Source organism: Pristiophorus japonicus, chromosome 5 (assembly GCF_044704955.1).
Source record: "Pristiophorus japonicus isolate sPriJap1 chromosome 5, sPriJap1.hap1, whole genome shotgun sequence".
NCBI classification, from domain to species: Eukaryota; Metazoa; Chordata; class Chondrichthyes; family Pristiophoridae; genus Pristiophorus; species Pristiophorus japonicus.
Genome location: NC_091981.1, coordinates 218,182,153 through 218,200,935, shown reverse-complemented (window position 1 = coordinate 218,200,935; position 18,783 = coordinate 218,182,153). Strand labels below are relative to the sequence as shown.

General features: G+C 41.3%; 1 protein-coding gene across 1 annotated transcript in view; it reads left to right on the top strand.

The window, feature by feature from the left end:
• Window positions 1-18,783, top strand: part of cdk14 (cyclin dependent kinase 14) — an 860,906-nt gene that overhangs the window by 685 nt on the left and 841,438 nt on the right. The window contains exon 2 of the mRNA XM_070881317.1: window positions 388-419. Coding sequence (XP_070737418.1) covers window positions 388-419 — 32 coding nt within the window. The remainder of the gene's footprint in view (window positions 1-387; window positions 420-18,783) is intronic.

Here is an 18,783-nt window from a genome sequence, read left to right as displayed (position 1 = left end):
TCACCGAGGTAAAGCTAGCTGGCGCAGTAATCGCACGGTTTGTCTGTTGTATGCAGTGAGAGATTGCAGTGCCAGCTCCCAAGCTGCTGATGCGCTCCAATAAAAAAGGAAAACTATTTAAAATGTTTAGAACGTTTTTATACACTTTAATCTCGCAGTACCGTTAATACCGTTTTTTAAAATTATGGAAGTGTTTTGATATGGCTAGAAGAACGTTATTTTTCTATAATACATTTCCCGGACTAGAGCTGTTTTAACAGCGCGGTTTTGTCCATCCAAGTGCTGCCATAAAGTCAGCGTAGGGTACTAAGATGACTGAGGAAGTTAATATGGCTTACAACTATGTTTAGATTTATCATATTTTTCTTTTTCTCTTTTTTTTTAAAGCCTTGAAGAAAGATGACAATAGCTTTGATGAGGTAAGATGCACTCAAACTACACAGAACATGGTGTGTAGGGATAGAACTGAATACAAGTTGCTGGTTTTAATCAGTTCTCTTTTGGAGGAGATACTGTACTATCATTTTACCTTTGCAACCAAGGTACAAACCTGGATCAGACTCTTACTGCAATGATTTTGGGCAGCCTCGATCCATGTTATGTGGATTCTTGGAAGGGCCGTTTTATTCAGCATCTAACCGTGCATTCATCTGGGGATGTTAGATGCTGATACATTGGTCACTCGGAGTGCAAAAAAGTCACAATTTCTCTTCATTTTGTACTAATAATTTAGGAATTGGAAAGTTTCCCGTTTCTGACCAGTGATGGTCTACAGAAATGTCTATGGGTGAAACTGGGATCAAACCAGAATCATGATTCCATGTGAACCAAGAGATTATATGACTAGGACACTATATAAGGCTTGTAGTGGAATGTGTATCCAACTGTCATGCCTCTTCTTGGAAAGAGTAAGAGTGAAACGGCTGTCTTTGAATCTACATCCCTGAAATAAAAGTCAATTGTGTGAAATTAATGTACCACCATTGTTAACATTTTTCACCTTTCCATCTTTATGGAGAAGTAAACAATATGAACTAAGTGGTAGAATATCATCCATGATTTTAAGTATTTTAGAGCAGAGAAGCTGGGAGTCTAGCCACTTAAGATATAGTTATTATACCAATGCACATGTATTAAGGTACATCAATCATCATGTACAGGCATTAATCCAATGAAATTATAGTTTGTGATGTAATTTGCGTACTAGTAGTACATTGTCCGAATAGAAAAGGTTTAACAATTTTGCCCGTAAAAATCTCCAGTGGAAGCAATATGTAGCCAATAATAAGTCATGTTTTCATCATTCTGGGCATAGAAGAATGTTAAGACAACATTCCTACAAATGAAAAACTTGGTATTAAGACCTAAAATTGGGAACAGTGTCAAATAAAAACATTCATCTGCACATAAACCATGCTACACAAGACTGTGTTCAGTATGATTTTTTAAAAATCCCTTTAACTAGCTGTGTTTGCAGGTTTGCTGGATTACAGTGAGTGCCCATGCTATAGTCAGGAGGATTACATTTATGCCTTTTTATGGTGAGTTGTACTCACCAGCCATCCTTGCATATCTGGTATTTGTTGTCTACCTAGTCAGGACTCAAAATGTGCATTTATCAGTTGTCTAATGACAAATTGGTGACTATCCTTCTGGGCGGGTGTTGAGGAAGGGAGATGAACAGCATCTGTTTGGGCTGTTGGTGGCTCTAGAGTGACATGGTTCTAATAGAAGACTGGTACAGAGTCAACACTCTTTGCAGAATTATAACCTGATACCTGATCCCAGCAGGTCTGCAGTGCTCCAAGGTAATGATGATTGATCAGTCACCCTGGCTTGTTAATGGAACCTGAATGGGTAGACATGTCACTTAGAGGCAGGATTCTTCTCCGTGCCAGATAACCCATGAAACTCAGTGGTCTAATGGGTGGTCCTGATCACCAGTGCTCAGGAAAAAACAAACTCTCTGAATTGCTCAGTAGTTTGGTTTGGAGATTCTTAATCAAGATGATGGATGCGTGCATCACCAAAAGGAGATAATATTTGGTTTGCAATATTTGTGAAACTAAAATGTATACGAGGTGACTTGCCCCAACAATATATTAAATTTGGTGTAAAATTCAAATTTGCCCAACACTCATTTTGTAAAATAATTGCCTTTGAGACCACAGATCTATAGCACATAAATTAATAGCTCTAATGTTGGAGGTATTTTGTATTATTAATGATCAAACTCAATTTAAATTTCACACCCAATTTGTCAAATGTAAATGAAATTCCAATTGAATTTGACTGTTACTGTTATATCATCATCGGTCCCTCTACGAGGATGACTTGCTCCCACAAGAGTTCACAGATGTTTAATGAAGGACCCGATATTCCAGTCCTGAACTCCAATTGAGGGGGTAGAAGATGCCTGTGAGTGGATTTTTTTTAACATGTGGTGACCGTTGCACATCAGCCACCACATAGGCTCGACAGAGCTAGGCCTTTATCCAGTGGCAAAGGTTGAACCAGGACGACTGGAGACTTGCTCTGCTGCACGAACCTAGTGTGCACACATATCGCAGTGTGGGCAAGCCCATGCTGCCCCTGGTCCCTCGGCTCTTCTGGGCCCCGTACCCTCATTTGCCGCACCTTCGCCCACGATGTTCCAGGGCCCGTTGCTCCAGCTCTATTTATAGCCCCGACCTGCGGTAGTGTTACAATGCTACATAGCACTACATAGGACACTTGGAACTTTAGAATTGTTCATTTACATTCTTGTGAATTTAAAGGTGTATATATTATACAAAATACAACCCTTTAGTGTATTAATACTTATTGCTGAAAGCCAGTTATGCTGAAAATCTATTTTTCCACTGAATTTTAGTAAAGAAGTGTGATTTTTTTCTTGCTCCCCAAAATCTTGCATTGCTTGATAATGGGGTGTTGCACCAGATGTTTCTGCGCACTACTAAGCTGGTAACTGTGAAATCATCATTAAAACATATATTTTTAGTTTCAGCTGTGTGGCCCAGTAGGTAGCAACTCGATTCTGAGTCAGAAGGTTGTGGGTTCAAGTCCCACTCCAGGCACTTGAGCACATTAATCTAGGCTGACACTCCAGTGTAGTGCTGAGGGAGAGCTGTACTGTCAGTGGTGCCATCTTTTGGATGAGACGTTAAACTGAGACCCCGTCTGCTCTCTCGGGTGGATGAAAAAGATCCCATGGCACTATTTCGAAGAAGAGCAGGGGAGTTATCTCTGGTGTCCTGGCCAATATTTATCCCTCAATCAACATAACAAAAATAGATTATCTGGTCATTAACACATTGCTGTTTGTGGGAGTTTGCTGTGTGCAAGTTGGCTGCTGTATTTCCCACATTCGAACAGTAACTACACTCCAGAAGTACTTCATTGGCTGTAAAGCGCTTTGAGGCGGCCGGTGGTCACGAAAGGAAATGAATGAAAACCTTTTTATTAATGTGTCCTTAAAAAAAAAAAGAGTCTAAATATTATTGAATTGGTTTCTCTTTCAATAGTAATTGGGTACTTTGGAATAGTCAGTAGGTTAAGGAATGTCTTAGTCATTTTCTTTGCAAACTTGTTAAACAGCAGTCACTGATAAGTTGTGTAATCATTTTTCTATAAAATCTGACTATTTGAATTATTATTGAATCTGTGAAGCTTGTGCAGTATTTAGAGGTAATCAGTGAAGCACTGTCGTCTGATGCAGTCAGTTATGTAGAGACAGTTTTGTTACATGTTGGAGATTTCGTAGTTTTTCTCACCAGCAGTACAGGGAAGCTGCTGCTGCTAGCCTCTTTTGTTCGAGCAAAGCGTGACTCGTGGTTCCATTTCAGTGAGTAAACCCAAGAGAGGGCAATATCCCACTTTTGCAGTATAGTATTTCAGATCTGTACATTCTAAGCAATTCACATGACAGTTGATCTGTATATGATCCATTAAAGGAAAAAACCTGCATTTCAGATCAAGACAATGCTGCTCTTGGTATAGTATGTGAAAATTATGCAAATTAGAACAGCTTGCAATGTGTACCCACTCCAAGGTCTCATGATGTGACTATAATAACTTCCTATCTAAACAACTGTCAGAATAAACAGAAGGAATGTGGAAAAAGTCTGATTGTATTATATATGTGACATTAAGTATGCCTAATGATGGCATTCAGCTTGAGTTGTACACTTTGCGAAGGTTAGGGTGCAAAATTCTAATTGGAATTTAAATGATTGTGCTGTACAGTGATTGTGTAGTCCTGCTCCCTCCATGTTGAATGCAAGTTCATAACCATGTAAAGTATCATTTATTTTAACATTTGGTATCCTTTATCCTTTTAAAAAAGGGCCATGGCTTAATTACCTTCAATTACTATGAATTCGATCTAGTATCTAACTCTGCACAGTGGGAACATGCTTTGCAAAGCAAGAGATGACTGACCTAATTAAATACAGTAGAGTGGAGGTTTGGTGTATTGGTGGTTATGGGAGCTGTCCAAAACAGGTTTTATAGACGGGATGTTTTTTATATTGTTTCTCTGTTGATGAAGGATTATTAATGTGCATTTGGTATATAAAGCATATTCAGATGAAAGACCTATCACCCTTGTGCTTGCTCACCTGCATTGACTCCCGGTTAAGCAATACCTCGTGTTTAAAATTCTAAACCTTGTTTTCAAATCCCTCTATGGCCTCGCCCCTCCCTATCTCTAATCTCCTCCAGCCCCATAGCTCCCCAAGATGTCTGCGTTCCTCTAATTCTGCCCTCTTTAGCATCCCTGAATTATAATCACTCAACCATTGGTGGCCGTGCCTTCTGTTGCCTAGGCCCTAATTTCTAGAACTCCTGCCTAAAGCGCTCTACCTCTCTTTCCTCCTTCAAGATGCTGCTTAAAACCTACCTCTTTGACCAAGCTTTTGGTCACCTGTCCTGATTTCTCCTTATGCGGCTAGGTGTCAAATTTTGTAACTAATACTCCTGTGAAGGGCCTTGGGACATTTCACCGTTAAAGGAGCAAAATAAATACACGTTGTTTTGTTTGTTTGGGAAAGCAGTTGATCACTTCCTGTTTTTCTTCTTTTTCTCTGGTTAATCAATCACATTCCAGCAAAAGAATCTCCGTTATACAGCGACAGTGACTGCTCTTCATTTGCACCACTTTGTAGCTCAAAAGTATAGTAGAGCAAATGCAAATGGATCATAAATTTGTCTCAAACTTCTTCCCTTTTCCACAAACACCACAGCATATCTTACTGGGCCTATGAACAATGTTCCATCTCATTTTTTGGGGAGGTGTGCAGCCTCTTTAACGGGCTTCATGGCCCTTTCAAATTTACGTGCATGCATGGTTTTTCCCCATTGTAAAGCTGGCAAGTGGCTTGCACAGGTCTTTTAAACTGCTGTGTGCCCGCGCAGCTTAACCAGAACATTGCCTATGAACATGCTTCATGCTGAACGCACCTTTTCTCACTACACCAATTGACTTCCATGATGGAAAAGCCATTCGGCCTATCATGCCTGTGCTGGCTCTTAAAGTACCAATTAGTCCCATACACCTGCTCTTTCCCCATAGACTGAAAGTTTTATACTCTTGCAAGTACTTATCCAATTTCCTTTTGAGAGTTCTATTGAATCTGCTTTCACCACTCTTTCATGCAGTGTATTCCAGATAATCGTAACTCCCTTAAAGTCTTTATCTGTAATCTGGTTCATTTATCAGTTATCTTAAATCTGTGCGTTCTGTTTCTTCCTATTTACTCTATCAAAACCCTTCATAATTTTGAACACCTCCATTCTAATCTCCCCTCAACCTTCTCTGCTCTCAGGCGAACAATCCCAGCTTCTCTATTTTTTCTAGATAACTGAAGCCCCTCGTACCTGATACCATTCTAATAAATCGCCTCTGCATCCTCTCCAACTAAACGACAGTTTCAGTAGCCACTGTGATCAGGGCTCCAATCATGCTCAAAGAAATGTTTATTTCTGTTGCTTTTGTCTGCTTTTCTGTAGCTCACACTCTTCAGTGGCCTGTGCCTCTTCCCTTTCCTGTAGACTCTCTACCTCCCAATGTGCTCCACTGCAGGAAATGGGGGCAGTGTTACAGAAAACAAAATGAGGTGTAAAACAAAAGAATAAGAAAAGGGAGACAAAGGTAAAATGAAAAGATGAGATGGAGCAGAGAATGGTGAAGTGGGATGGAGAGGCTTGAGTGATGGGTGAATCTGTAACATTGTCCTACTGCCCCAGCTCAGCTCATCTGTTGCGGAAACCCTCATCCATACCGTTGTTACCTCTAGACTTGACCCCTTCAATGCTCTTCTGCATCTTCCACCTTCCATAACTTTGGGCTCATCCAAAACTCTGCTGCTCATAACCTAACTCACACCAAGTCCCGTTCACCCACTGTTCGATAATTGGCCCGATAATGGCTCAAATTTAAAATTCTCATCCTTGTTTTCAAAGTCTCTTCATTGCCTCGCCCTTCCTTATCTCTGTAATCTCCTCCAGCCCTTCAAAAACCTTCTCAAAACTCATTTTTCTGGCCAATCATTTGGTTACCCCTTCCTAATCCATGGCTCAGCATTTATTCCTTTATCTATTGCCATTTCTTTTTTCTTCTTCTACCCCTCCCTCCCTGTCAAGCAGGTTTTGACATTTTCTACATTAAAGGCGCTTTATAAATGCAGTTTGTTGTTGCTGCAACATGGCGGCTCCTTTGGAAAACATGCTTGACCCCCAACTGTGTTTTTCCTATTTGTTAAAAACTTTGTGGATGTCATCCAAAGTGACAATTTTGCTAATGAATTGACTTTCTAGAGAATGGTTAGTTCTCCATCTCCAAAGTGATCTAAATCCTCCGAAGACGACAGAAGACACTGGATGAGTAATACATTTTATTTTTGGAGGAGAAGGAGCTAGGGGGAGATGTCAGCCTGCACCAGAGGCAGACTGTGCCCACCTACTCTCTCCTGACCTATATCTACCTGGCAGTGACCCTTCAGAACTGGCTACACAAGTGGGTCAGCAGACAGTCAGATCTAATTCTGTGCTATCTGCTGCAAGGTCACTTTCAGTCAACATGAACAATAAAGCTGACCGTGCCAGTGGCAATAGTGGTCAGCTGTGGCATCAAATTGGCTTCTGCCACTTTCCAGGTATCTGACACACAGGTCCCATGGGGACGGTAACCTAGAATGGAAAGAAGGGCAACCTTCCTTGCTATCACCACATTCTTCTCCACTGCCATCTCATCAGTAATCAGATGGGGTGTGTGTGGGGACGCGACTGGTATTTGGAATGTTTCATTGCTCCATCATGTGGCCACAAACTGCTTTTGCTCCTTCCAGATATGTTGTGCCAGACATTTTGTTAACCAAACAATCTTTGCAAAGGCTGAAACATGCATGAAAATATTGGCAGCCATTACAATTGATATCAACACTTTTATATCCAATTTTAGTCACTTTTAAATGGCTGCATCCCTTTAAATTTACACATCACCCCTTGTAAGCAGCGTTAAAGAGACTTCCTGCCCCATCGTCATCCCTGGTGAGTTCTGCACAAGTCCAATATGTGCTGTGAGTCTGCATATACTGTAGATGAAGCTGACTTCACAAAATCAGGTATAGAGTTGGTACATTTACTGACTCTCCAACCAACTAGTACCCGATTTGGAGGTCTAATAGAAAAATCTCCCCGTGTTTCAATTCTCGATTTATGACATTCAGTTGTTTGAGTGGTTTCAGGATAAGTTCCTTGATCACAGCTCGTTAATGAAGTAAGAGTACTGAATCATTCGACTGTAGATATTTATTAATGAATAAATTAAATAAAACAATTCTGGGGGCCCCATCAGTGTGTAGAGCTGTATTGGTTTTGAGTTGCCATTGATTCTCTGTGCTAATATCAGTAAAGAAATGCATTTTAATTTATTTTTAGGTGTTCTTCATACTAAGAAGCCTGAAGCAGAATTGCTTGCATTTAATAAAGAAAATTGAATTGTCTAGAAAAGTGTTACTTTCTGCAACATGGTATATTATATTTTATACGATGAAATTAAATTATCAAAGAACATAAAACAAAATAGTAAGATATTTTACAGACGCACACATGTAAAAAAAAATGAAGGTCGGGATGGGAAGGATTGTACGACAGGCAGGAAAAGAGAGATGGCAGAAATAATAAATAATCACTTAGCTTCGGTATTTACCAGGGAGATAGAACAGGTGGACATGACATCGATGATGAAGTTAGTAATGAGATAACATTTTAAAATAAAAAGAGGAGATATATTAAATAAACCAATCAAACTCGAAGATAAAACACTTTGTCTGGACAGATTGCATCATAAAAGAATCTAGGGAAGAGATAATGGGCATTACCACACATATTTAATAATTCGTTAGAAAAGGTGTAGTGCCAGAGGGCTGGTGGATTGCTAATGTGATACCTATACTTAAGATGTCCAGGGAACTATAGACCAGTCAGCTTAACGTCAGTGGTAGGAAAAATAATGGAATCCCTACTAAAGGAGAAAATAGAACAACATCTAGAAATATGAATAGTCACCAACATCATTGAATTTTTTGACGTGTTAACAGAGTAGACAAAGGAAATGCAGCGGATGTAATTTAACTAGATTTTCAAAAGGCCTTGGATAAGGTACCACATAACAGACTGATGAACAAGGTCAGAGAATGTGGAGTCAAGGGGCAAGTAGCAGAATGGATAGCTAGCTGGCTTCAAGACAGAGTAGGGGTAAAGGATAGCTATTCAGATTGGCAGAATGTGGGTATTAGTGTTCCACAAGGATTAATGCTGGGACCACCACAATTTATATTGACAATTTAGTCTTTGGAATCAAAAACACGGATGACACCAAATTTGGGAGAATAGTCAATACTGAGGAGGATTGCAACAAATTGCAAGAAGACATGAATAAGCTTGCAGAATGGGCAAATCATTGGCAAATTAATTTCAACAGAATCTGAGGTATTACACTTTGGTAGGAAGAATAGGGAAGTCACTTATTACTTGGAGGATGCGAGTCTGGAAGAGGTAGAGGAGTAAAGGGATCTTGGAGTACAAATTACAAAGTAGCGACACAAAATAAAAACAAACTAAGCACTAGGGTTTATTTCTAGAGTGATAGAATCGAAAAGCAATGAAGTTATGCTAAACTTGTATTGAAACGTAGTTAGACCACATACGGAGTATTGTGTATAATTTTGGTCGCCATATTCTAAAAAGGATATAGAGGCACTGGAGAGGGTGCAGAGAAATTTACAAAGATGATACCAGAAATGCTAGGGTATACATATCAGGAGAGGATGAATAGGCTGGGTCTTTTATTTCTTGAAAAGAGAAGGCTGAGTGAGTGACCTAATAGAGGTCTTTAAATTTGTGGAAGGTTTTGATAGAGTAGATAGTGTTTTCACTTGTGGGGAAGAGCATAACTAGAGACCAAGAAATTCAGAAGAAACTTATTTTCCCAGAGTGGTGAGAATGTGGAACTTGCTATCACAGGGATTGGTTGAAGCGAATAGTAAAGATGCAGTAAAGGGGCTGTTATATAAGCATATGAAGGAGAAAGGTGCAGCAGTTATAATGGGTGACTTTAATATGCACATAGATTGGGTTAACCAAACTGGAAGCAATACGGTGGATGAGGATTTCCTGGAGTGCATAAGGGATGGTTTTTTAGACCAATATGTCGAGGAACCAACTAGGGGGGAGGCCATCTTAGACTGGGTGTTGTGTAATGAGAGAGGATTAATTGGCAATCTCGTTGTGCGAGGCCCTTTGGGGAAGAGTGACCATAATATGGTGGAATTCTGCATTAGGATGGAGAATGAAACAGTTAATTCCAGAACTTAAAGAAGGTTAACTTTGAAGGTATGAGGCGTGAATTGGCTAGGATAGATTGGCGAATGATACTGAAGGGGTTGACTGTGGATGGGCAATGGCAGACATTTAGAGACTGCATGGATGAACTACAACAATTGTACATTCCTGTCTGGCGTAAAAATAAAAAAGGGAAGGTGGCTCAACCGTGGCTATCAAGGGAAATCAGGGATAGTATTAAAGCCAAGGAAGTGGCATACAAATTGGCCAGAAATAGCAGCGAACCCGGGGACTGGGAGAAATTTAGAACTCAGCAGAGGAGGACAAAGGGTTTGATTAGGGCAGGGAAAATGGAGTATGAGAAGAAGCTTGCAGGGAATATTAAGACGGATTGCAAAAGTTTCTATAGATATGTAAAGAGAAAAAGGTCAGTAAAGACAAACGTAGGTCCCCTGCAGTCAGAATCAGGGGAAGTCATAACAGGGAACAAAGAAATGGCGGACCAATTGAACAAGTACTTTGGTTCGGTATTCACTGAGGAGGACACAACCAACCTTCTGGATATAAAAGGGGTCGGAGGGTCTAGTAAGGAGGAGGAACTGAGGGAAATCCTTATTAGTCGGGAAATTGTGTTGGGGAAACTGATGGGATTGAAGGCCGATAAATCCCCAGGGCCTGATGGACTGCATCCCAGAGTACTTAAGGAAGTGGCCTTGGAAATAGTGGATGCATTGACAGTCATTTTCCAACATTCCATTGACTCTGGATCAGTTCCTATGGAGTGGAGGGTAGTCAATGTAATCCCACTTTTTAAAAAAAGGAGGGAGAGAGAAAACAGGGAATTATAGACCGGTCAGCCTGACATCGGTAGTGGGTAAAATGATGGAATCAGTTATTAAGGATGTCATAGCAGTGCATTTGGAAAGAGGTGATATGATAGGTCCAAGTCAGCATGGAATTGTGAAAGGGAAATCATGCTTGACAAATCTTCTGGAATTTTTTGAGGATGTTTCCAGTAGAGTGGACAAGGGAGAACCAGTTGATGTGGTATATTTGGACTTTCAGAAGGCTTTCGACAAGGTCCCACACAAGAGATTAATGTGCAAAGTTAAAGCACATGGGATTGGGGGTAGTGTGCTGACATGGATTGAGAACTGGTTGTCAGGAAGCAAAGAGTAGGAGTAAATGGGGACTTTTCAGAATGGCAGGCAGTGACTAGTGGGGTACCGCAAGGTTCTGTGCTGGGGCCCCAGCTGTTTACACTGTACATTAATAATTTAGACGAGGGGATTAAATGTAGTATCTCCAAATTTGCGGATGACACTAAGTTGGGTGGCAGTGTGAGCTGCGAGGAGGATGCTATGAGGCTGCAGAGCGACTTGGATAGGTTAGGTGAGTGGGCAAATGCATGGCAGATGAAGTATAATGTGGATAAATGTGAGGTTATCCACTTTGGTCGTAAAAACAGAGAAACAGACTATTATCTGAATGGTGACAGATTAGGAAAAGGGGAGGTGCAAAGAGACCTGGGTGTCATGGTACATCAGTCATTGAAGGTTGGCATGCAGGTACAGCAGGCGGTTAAGAAAGCAAATGGCATGTTGGCCTTCATAGCGAGGGGATTTGAGTACAGGGGCAGGGAGGTGTTGCTATGCTTGTACAGGGCCTTGGTGAGGCCACACCTGGAGTATTGTGTACAGTTTTGGTCTCCTAACCTGAGGAAGGACATTCTTGCTATTGAGGGAGTGCAGCGAAGGTTCACCAGACTGATTCCCGGGATGGTGGGACTGACCTATCAAGAAAGACTGGATCAACTGGGCTTGTATTCACTGGAGTTCAGAAGAATGAGAGGGGATCTCATAGAAACGTTTAAAATTCTGATGGGGTTAGACAGGTTAGATGCAGGAAGAATGTTCCCAATGTTGGGGAAGTCCAGAACCAGGGGACACAGTCTAAGGATAAGGGGGAAGTCATTTAGGACTGAGATGAGGAGAAATTTCTTCACCCAGAGAGTGGTGAACCTGTGGAATTCTCTACCACAGAAAGTTGTTGAGGCCAGTTCACTGAATATATTCAAAAAGGAGTTAGATGAAGTCCTTACTACTAGGGAATCAAGGGGTATGGTGAGAAAGCAGGAATGGGGTACTGAAGTTGCATGTTCAGCCATGAACTCATTGAATGGCGGTGCAGGCTAGAAGGGCCGAATGGCCTACTCCTGCACCTATTTTCTATGTTTCTAAGGAATAGATAGTTGGTTATGCTGATCGAGTTAGAAGAGGAAAGACTGGAGGAGGCTCGAGTGGAGCATATAACTGCCTGCATGGCCTGTTTCTGTGCTGTAAATACAATGTAATATGTAATTATTTTATGTCTTGCTGCTGTTTGAAAATAATTGCAACTCTGACTACATTATTTTAAGTGTTTTCCAGATTAATTTCCTCGAATATCTTCACAGCTGTTATTGATCTGGAATATCTTCAGGGTTGAGATGTAGGATTTCATTAATAGCTGAATTTTTTTTAAAAATGGTTAAATTGTTGAACATTTGGTCAAATTTCAAAATAAGGTACCCCATATTCTCGTGAAAACACTGGATAATGTACAAAGCAGTGATCTGTCAAATATTATTAGATGTTAATTTTTTTAAAAAGTAAAAATTCATCCCTCAAGCAACTAAAACTGCCATAGTTTTGGGGAGAGGAAGCACCTAAGGAATGTCAGCACTCCCTTGTGATTGTTGCAGCAAAAATGTAGGGAATTCAAGCAGCAGATGAACGATATGGTTGTGTATTTGCAACGTTAAATTGAAGTCTTGTGGAGGATGAGGCTGCTTTTTCAGATCTATTTCTTCCTTTATAATCATGCACCACTACTTTTGAAGCCTCGACGAATGCTGCTGTTAAGTCATGTTGCTAGAAGGTGCACAGTAACAGGTTGAACGCACTTTTTTTTTACTTTACTTCCTAGTTATCCTTTGCTCTTGCACTCTTTGTGGAAACTCCATGCAGTGGTACAGCTGAGATCTGCAGCTCAGTATGTATGGGGATGTAGTCAAACCCACTCCATGATGCAGCTCATTGGTGCTCCAGTGGATAGGCCAGCATTTTGGTACAAGGCGCTCCGAACTCCAAACTGCAGTATTGTACAAATAACGGCTGTAAAGTCCTTACTCTACAGTATGAAACCACACGAGGCACATTCTGGGGATAAGGTCACTCTGACCTGGACACTCTATTCACAGGATTCCAAAGACAGTGACCCTGCATGGGACCTCCCTTTTTATACCTGAGTGATCAGGTAAGGAGTGTCTTCCACAAGTTCACCCCTTGTGGTCAAGGTATGCATCTAGGTTGAGTGTATACAGTAATACAGTGGTGTTACATTGTGGTTACATACATGACAACGGCCATAAACTATAATTGAGGAAGTAACCACCCGAGAGTATGGGGATGTTAACATTGCTTTTAATCCGATACTTATCAACAATATCAATTTTACATAGATATAATGCCTTCAACAGAGAAAAATGTTTGCACAGAAATATATATAAAAATGAATGCTAAGCCATATTGAGAAAATTAGCATTGGACACTGAAAACTTGATTGAAAATGGGTTAAGAAGGCTTTTTAGCACAAGCTTGCTTCAATTGATAACACAATCATAAGGTTTTGGGTTCAAGCTCCACTGTAGGACTTGAGCACCTAATTTAAGTGGACATTTCAGTACAGTACTGAGGAAATAAGACGTTGGAGGAGGTTGTAAAGATAGGATGGGGTAAAGGATTTGAAGATGAAGACTGTTTGAAATTGCCAGTTAAGGCTATCTCTGGTCACTAATAATCAGGTTTGACTAAACCAATCTGGTGGGTATATTGTGTTTAATCAGAGTTTAAGATGGAATACAACATATTAGTTATACAGCAAAAACATACAACCATGATGAGTAGCTGATACCCAATCCTGATTGGACAAATGGCTGGCGGCGTGAGCAGTTCTCTAGCTTTTTTCAGAGCCTTCTTCGGTAAAGCACGGGATTACCTTCAAGAAGCAATTGACCATCACAGCTCCCAGTAATTTCCCTCCACTGTTTTTCAAGGATGGGCTTACAGGGTGTTACTTTTATTCTTGTTTTAGGGGGTGGCCTATTGAGGTTCTCCTAAAAACTCTATGCCCAATGGGGCATAAAATTCTTTGTCTACATTTGCTGATGACCCATGCTGAAGGAGGGGTCTTTACAACCATTGTGCATCTATCTTGTTTGTGGTTTTGAAGGCCAATCCATCCATCTGGACCCCATTTATCTCATCAGGCCCTGTTCCCTCATAGCTATCGTCTCTTATCTCATCCTCCTGTTGCATTCTCAAGCACAACCTTGGGCCATTTAAAGAGAGGCCCTTTGTTAGAACTATCTTACTCCAGCCAGTTGCCATGGAAACTCTTAACTCCCATCTCTAACACATTCTATATCTTTTATACTAATTAACTTTTAATAAACAAACTCCAAATTCTACCTTTGTATTATAGTTGGTTATTTGTAATAATGGAAGAAACATTAGCTTGGGCCTTCATTGACCAAATTAAAGACCAAGTAAAAATGTTATGCATTCACTAATCTAGCTCATTAAAACCACTGTCTGAGGTAAGTCTTCCAGAAAAGTGAAACTTAAGCATTTGCGAGTAAAACATTGCTTATACAATTACCCTTTACTTGCCTCGAGCAGAAACATACAATTATTTAAACAGTATCATTTTCAGGTAACACTAATTTCTAACATGTTCAGGATTTTTACTTTGAGCAATGGAGTTGCTGCAATCAGTGAGGACGGAGCAATGGACGAGCAAGGATGTGGAGTTTGAAACTCAGTTCAGGGTTGAACAGGATGCCAAGGTTTTGCACAATCTGGTTTAGTATGATCCAGTAGCCAGAGAGGGAGATGAAATCAATGGTATGGGGAAGGAGTTTATAGTGAGGACTAAACATAATTTAAGTTTTTCTAATGTTGAGTTGGAGGAACTTTTCACGCATCCACAACTTCATGCCGATTGGGCATTCTGGCAGCACTATGATAAAAATACACATAGAAGCTGACCGTGTTCCCATGAACACCAAGGGGCAGACTGTCAATGAGGAAGAGGAGAAGGCAAGGATAGATTCTTGAGGAAACCTGGTGATTCTGCAAGAGAAGCCTTTGCTGGAGATGCACTGGATTTGTTGGGACAGAAAGTAATGGAACCACATAAGGGCAATCCCACAAAGCTGGACAATACTTCAGACTCGCCCCCATCATCGAGCTAATTATCCCGAAGGAGCAAGCGGGCTTCCGGAACGGCTGTAATTGCTGCAGCCAAGTGATAGCTTTAACGACGCACATCAAAGCAGGCTTCCAGCACCAGCTCACGACCACCATAGCCACTCGTGGACATATTAGTGGTGTATGACACAGTATGGAAACATGGACTGCTTTTCAAGATCTCCAGCATTTTACCCTGCAGAACAACAATCCATCTTCTCCACTCCATGGCTAGCAACCGACATTCTATGTGTAGTCTGGCACCCAGGAGAGCAGATATAGGACATTGAGCAACAGACTCCCACAGGGTTCTGTCCTGGCACCCATGTTGTTCAATATTTACACCAGTGACCTGCCGAGAGTCCCGCAAGTTTGAATACACTGATGACATTGCCTTGGCCACGCAAAACATGAATCTGTCCATTACCCAGGAGATCCTGGCCAGTAGTGATTTACAGAGAATGGAGGCCTACTTCCGTCGATGGCGACTTTGGCCAAACCCGCAAAAGACCGTCACCTTGATATTCTACCTCGACCCACATCAAGCAAACCAAGCTTTGAAAGTCTACTTTTGAGGCGCAGGGGTAAACCATGCCAAAAAAAAAAACCCTAATTAGGAGTCACGCTCAGTCGCACACTGTCGTATAGACAACATAAGAACATGCCATACGGCCCCTCTAGCCTGCTCCGCCATTCATTATGATCATGGCTGATCCGATTATGGACTTGGGTCCATCTCCCTGCCCGTTCCCCATAGCCCCTTATTCCCTTATCGTTTAACAAACTGTCTCTTTCTGTCTTAAATTTATTCAATGTCCCAGCTTCCATAGCTCTGAGGCAGTAAATTCCACAAATCCACAACCCTCAGAAGAAATTTCTCCTCATCTTTGTTTTAAATGGGCGGCCCCTTATTCTAAGGTTTGCCCTCTAGTTCTAGTCTCCCCTATCAGTGGAAATATCCTCTCTGCATCCACCTTGTCAAGCCCCCCATATAATCTTATACGTTTCGATAAGATCACCTCTCATTCTTCTGAATTCCAATGAGTAGAGGCTCAACCTTTCCTCATAAGTCAACCCCCTCATCTCTGGAATCAACCTTGTGAACCTTCTCTGAACTGCCTCCAAAGCAAGTATATTATTTCGTAAATATGGAAACCAAAACTGCGCACAGTATTCCAGGTGTGGCCTCACCAATACCCTGTACAACTGTAGCAAGACTGCCCTGCTTTTATATTCCATCCCCTTTGCGATAAAGGCCAAGATTCCATTGGCCTTCCTGATCATTTACTGTACCTGCATGCTAACCTTTTGTGTTTCTTGCACAAGTACCTCCAGATCCCGCTGTACTGCAGCACTTCGCAATCTCTCTCTATTTAAATAATAATTTGCTCTTTGATTTTTTTTTTCTGCCAAAGTGCATGACCTCTCACTTTCCAACATTATAGTCCATCTGCCAAATTTTTGCCCACTCACTTCGCCTGTCTGTCCTTTTGCAGATTTTTTTTGTGTCCTCCTCACACATTGCTTTTCCTTCCATCTTTGTATTGTCAGCAAACTTGGCTGCGTTACACTCGGTCCCTTCTTTCAAGTCGTTTATATCGATTGTAAATAGTTGGGGTCCCAGCACTGATCCCTCGGCACCTCACTAGTTACTGATTGCCAACCTGAGAAGGAACCATTTATCCCACTCTCTTTTCTGTTAGTTAGCCAATCCTCTCTCCATGCTAATATATTACCCCCAACCCCGTGAACTTTTATCTTTTATCTTGTGCAGTAACCTTTTATGTGGCATCTCCAGAAACTTGGGAAGAAACTAAAGAGTAGGGTCAACTTGATCCAGAAACTCACTGGATCCACATGGGGAGCAGACGCTCAAACCCTCCGTGTGGCAGCACTCCCCCTGGTGTACTCTACAGCGGTGTACTGCTCTCCAGTATTGCTATCAAGTCCGCATGTCAAATCCGTTGATGTCCAGCTGAATTCTACTTTGAGAATTATCACGGTTCATTTTTATCGACAAAAACACCTTGGCTGCCTGTGCTTGAAGACATCTCGCCAAATTTACGCGGTGAATATGCAGTCTCCAGGGAATGCTATCGCGACACAAGCAAAGACCTGCCAATCCAGACCAATTTGAATATTCTGCCACCAACCGATCTCCAAGCTAGAAGACCATTTTGGACTGCCGCCGAAGCCCTTCAGTGATCTCCCCTCAGCCTTGATGACCAATGGCGAAATGCTTGGAAGAACTGTGACATACGGAATTAATTCCTAATAGAGGACCCACAGTACAACCTGAAGGATCAAATCTTCCTCGCAAACAGTGGATAACCATCAATAGCCTCAGAACTGGTCATGGAAGATGCTGCCACCTACTTCAGAGGTGGAAGATTAAAGCATCCCCATTATGTGACTGGAGCTCCTAATGAGACCCTGGCGCACATCATTGAGCACTGCCCTGAGGAAATTTGCAGGCAGCCTACAAGATATCCACGCTGTTGCACCGGAAGCTTTGGCCTGGATATCTGATTTAGATATTGACATTTGATTTGCTTTGCTACTACCATATGAAAGAAGTATGTAGAGGTAGCAGTCAACCGTGGTTGCCATTTTTTTACCAGGGCAGTCTCTGTGCTGTGAGTGGACAGAAGATTTTAAAGGGAATAGCTAAACTGGATCAAAGAGCGATATTTGATATTAGCACAACTTTTAGGATGAGGAGAGCTGGATTCAAACGTAGACCAAAAAAAACGAATACTGTACATAGTTAAGACGGTGGTGAATAGATGGAACAACCTACCCAGGGAGGCAGTGCAAATGAAGCATGTTATAAATGTTAGATTCAAGGGTCCTGAACTTAAAGAAAGGAAACTTCGACAGTATGAGACGTGAATTGACTAGGATAGACTGGAGAATGATACTTCAAGGGTTGATGGTGGATAGGCAATGGCAAACATTTAAAGATCACATGGATGAACTACAACAATTGTACATCCCTGTGTGGTAAGAATAAAAAAGGGAAGGTGGCTAAACCATGGCTAATAAGGGAAATTACGGAAAGTGTTAAATCCAAGGAAGAGGCACATAAATTGGCCAAAAAAAACAGCAAGCCTGAGGACTGGGAGAAATTTAGAATTCAGCAGAGGAGGACTAAGGAAGGGTTTAACTAGGAGGGGGAAAATAGAGTATGAGAGTGAGCTTGCAGGGAACATAAAAACTGACTGCAAAAGCTTCTATAGATATGTGAAGAGAAAAAGATTAGTGAAGACTAATGTAAGTCCCTTGCAGTCAGAATCTGGTGAATTCATAATGGGGAATAAGGAAATGGCAGACAAATTGAACAAATACTTTGCTTCTGCCTTCACTAAGGAAGACACAAATAACCTTCCGGAAACACTAGGGGACCAAGGGTCTAGCGAGAAGGGGGACTGAGGGAAATGCTTATTAGTCATGAAATGGTGTTAGGGAAATTGAAGGAACTGAAGACTGATAAATCCCCAGGGCCTGGATAGTCTGCATCCCAGAGTACTTAAGGAAGTGGCCCATGAAATGGAAAATGATCACCAATGCATCTACTAACATTCCATGGACTCTGGATCAGTTCCTATGGATTGGAGGGTAGCTAATGTAACCTCACTTTTTAAAAAAG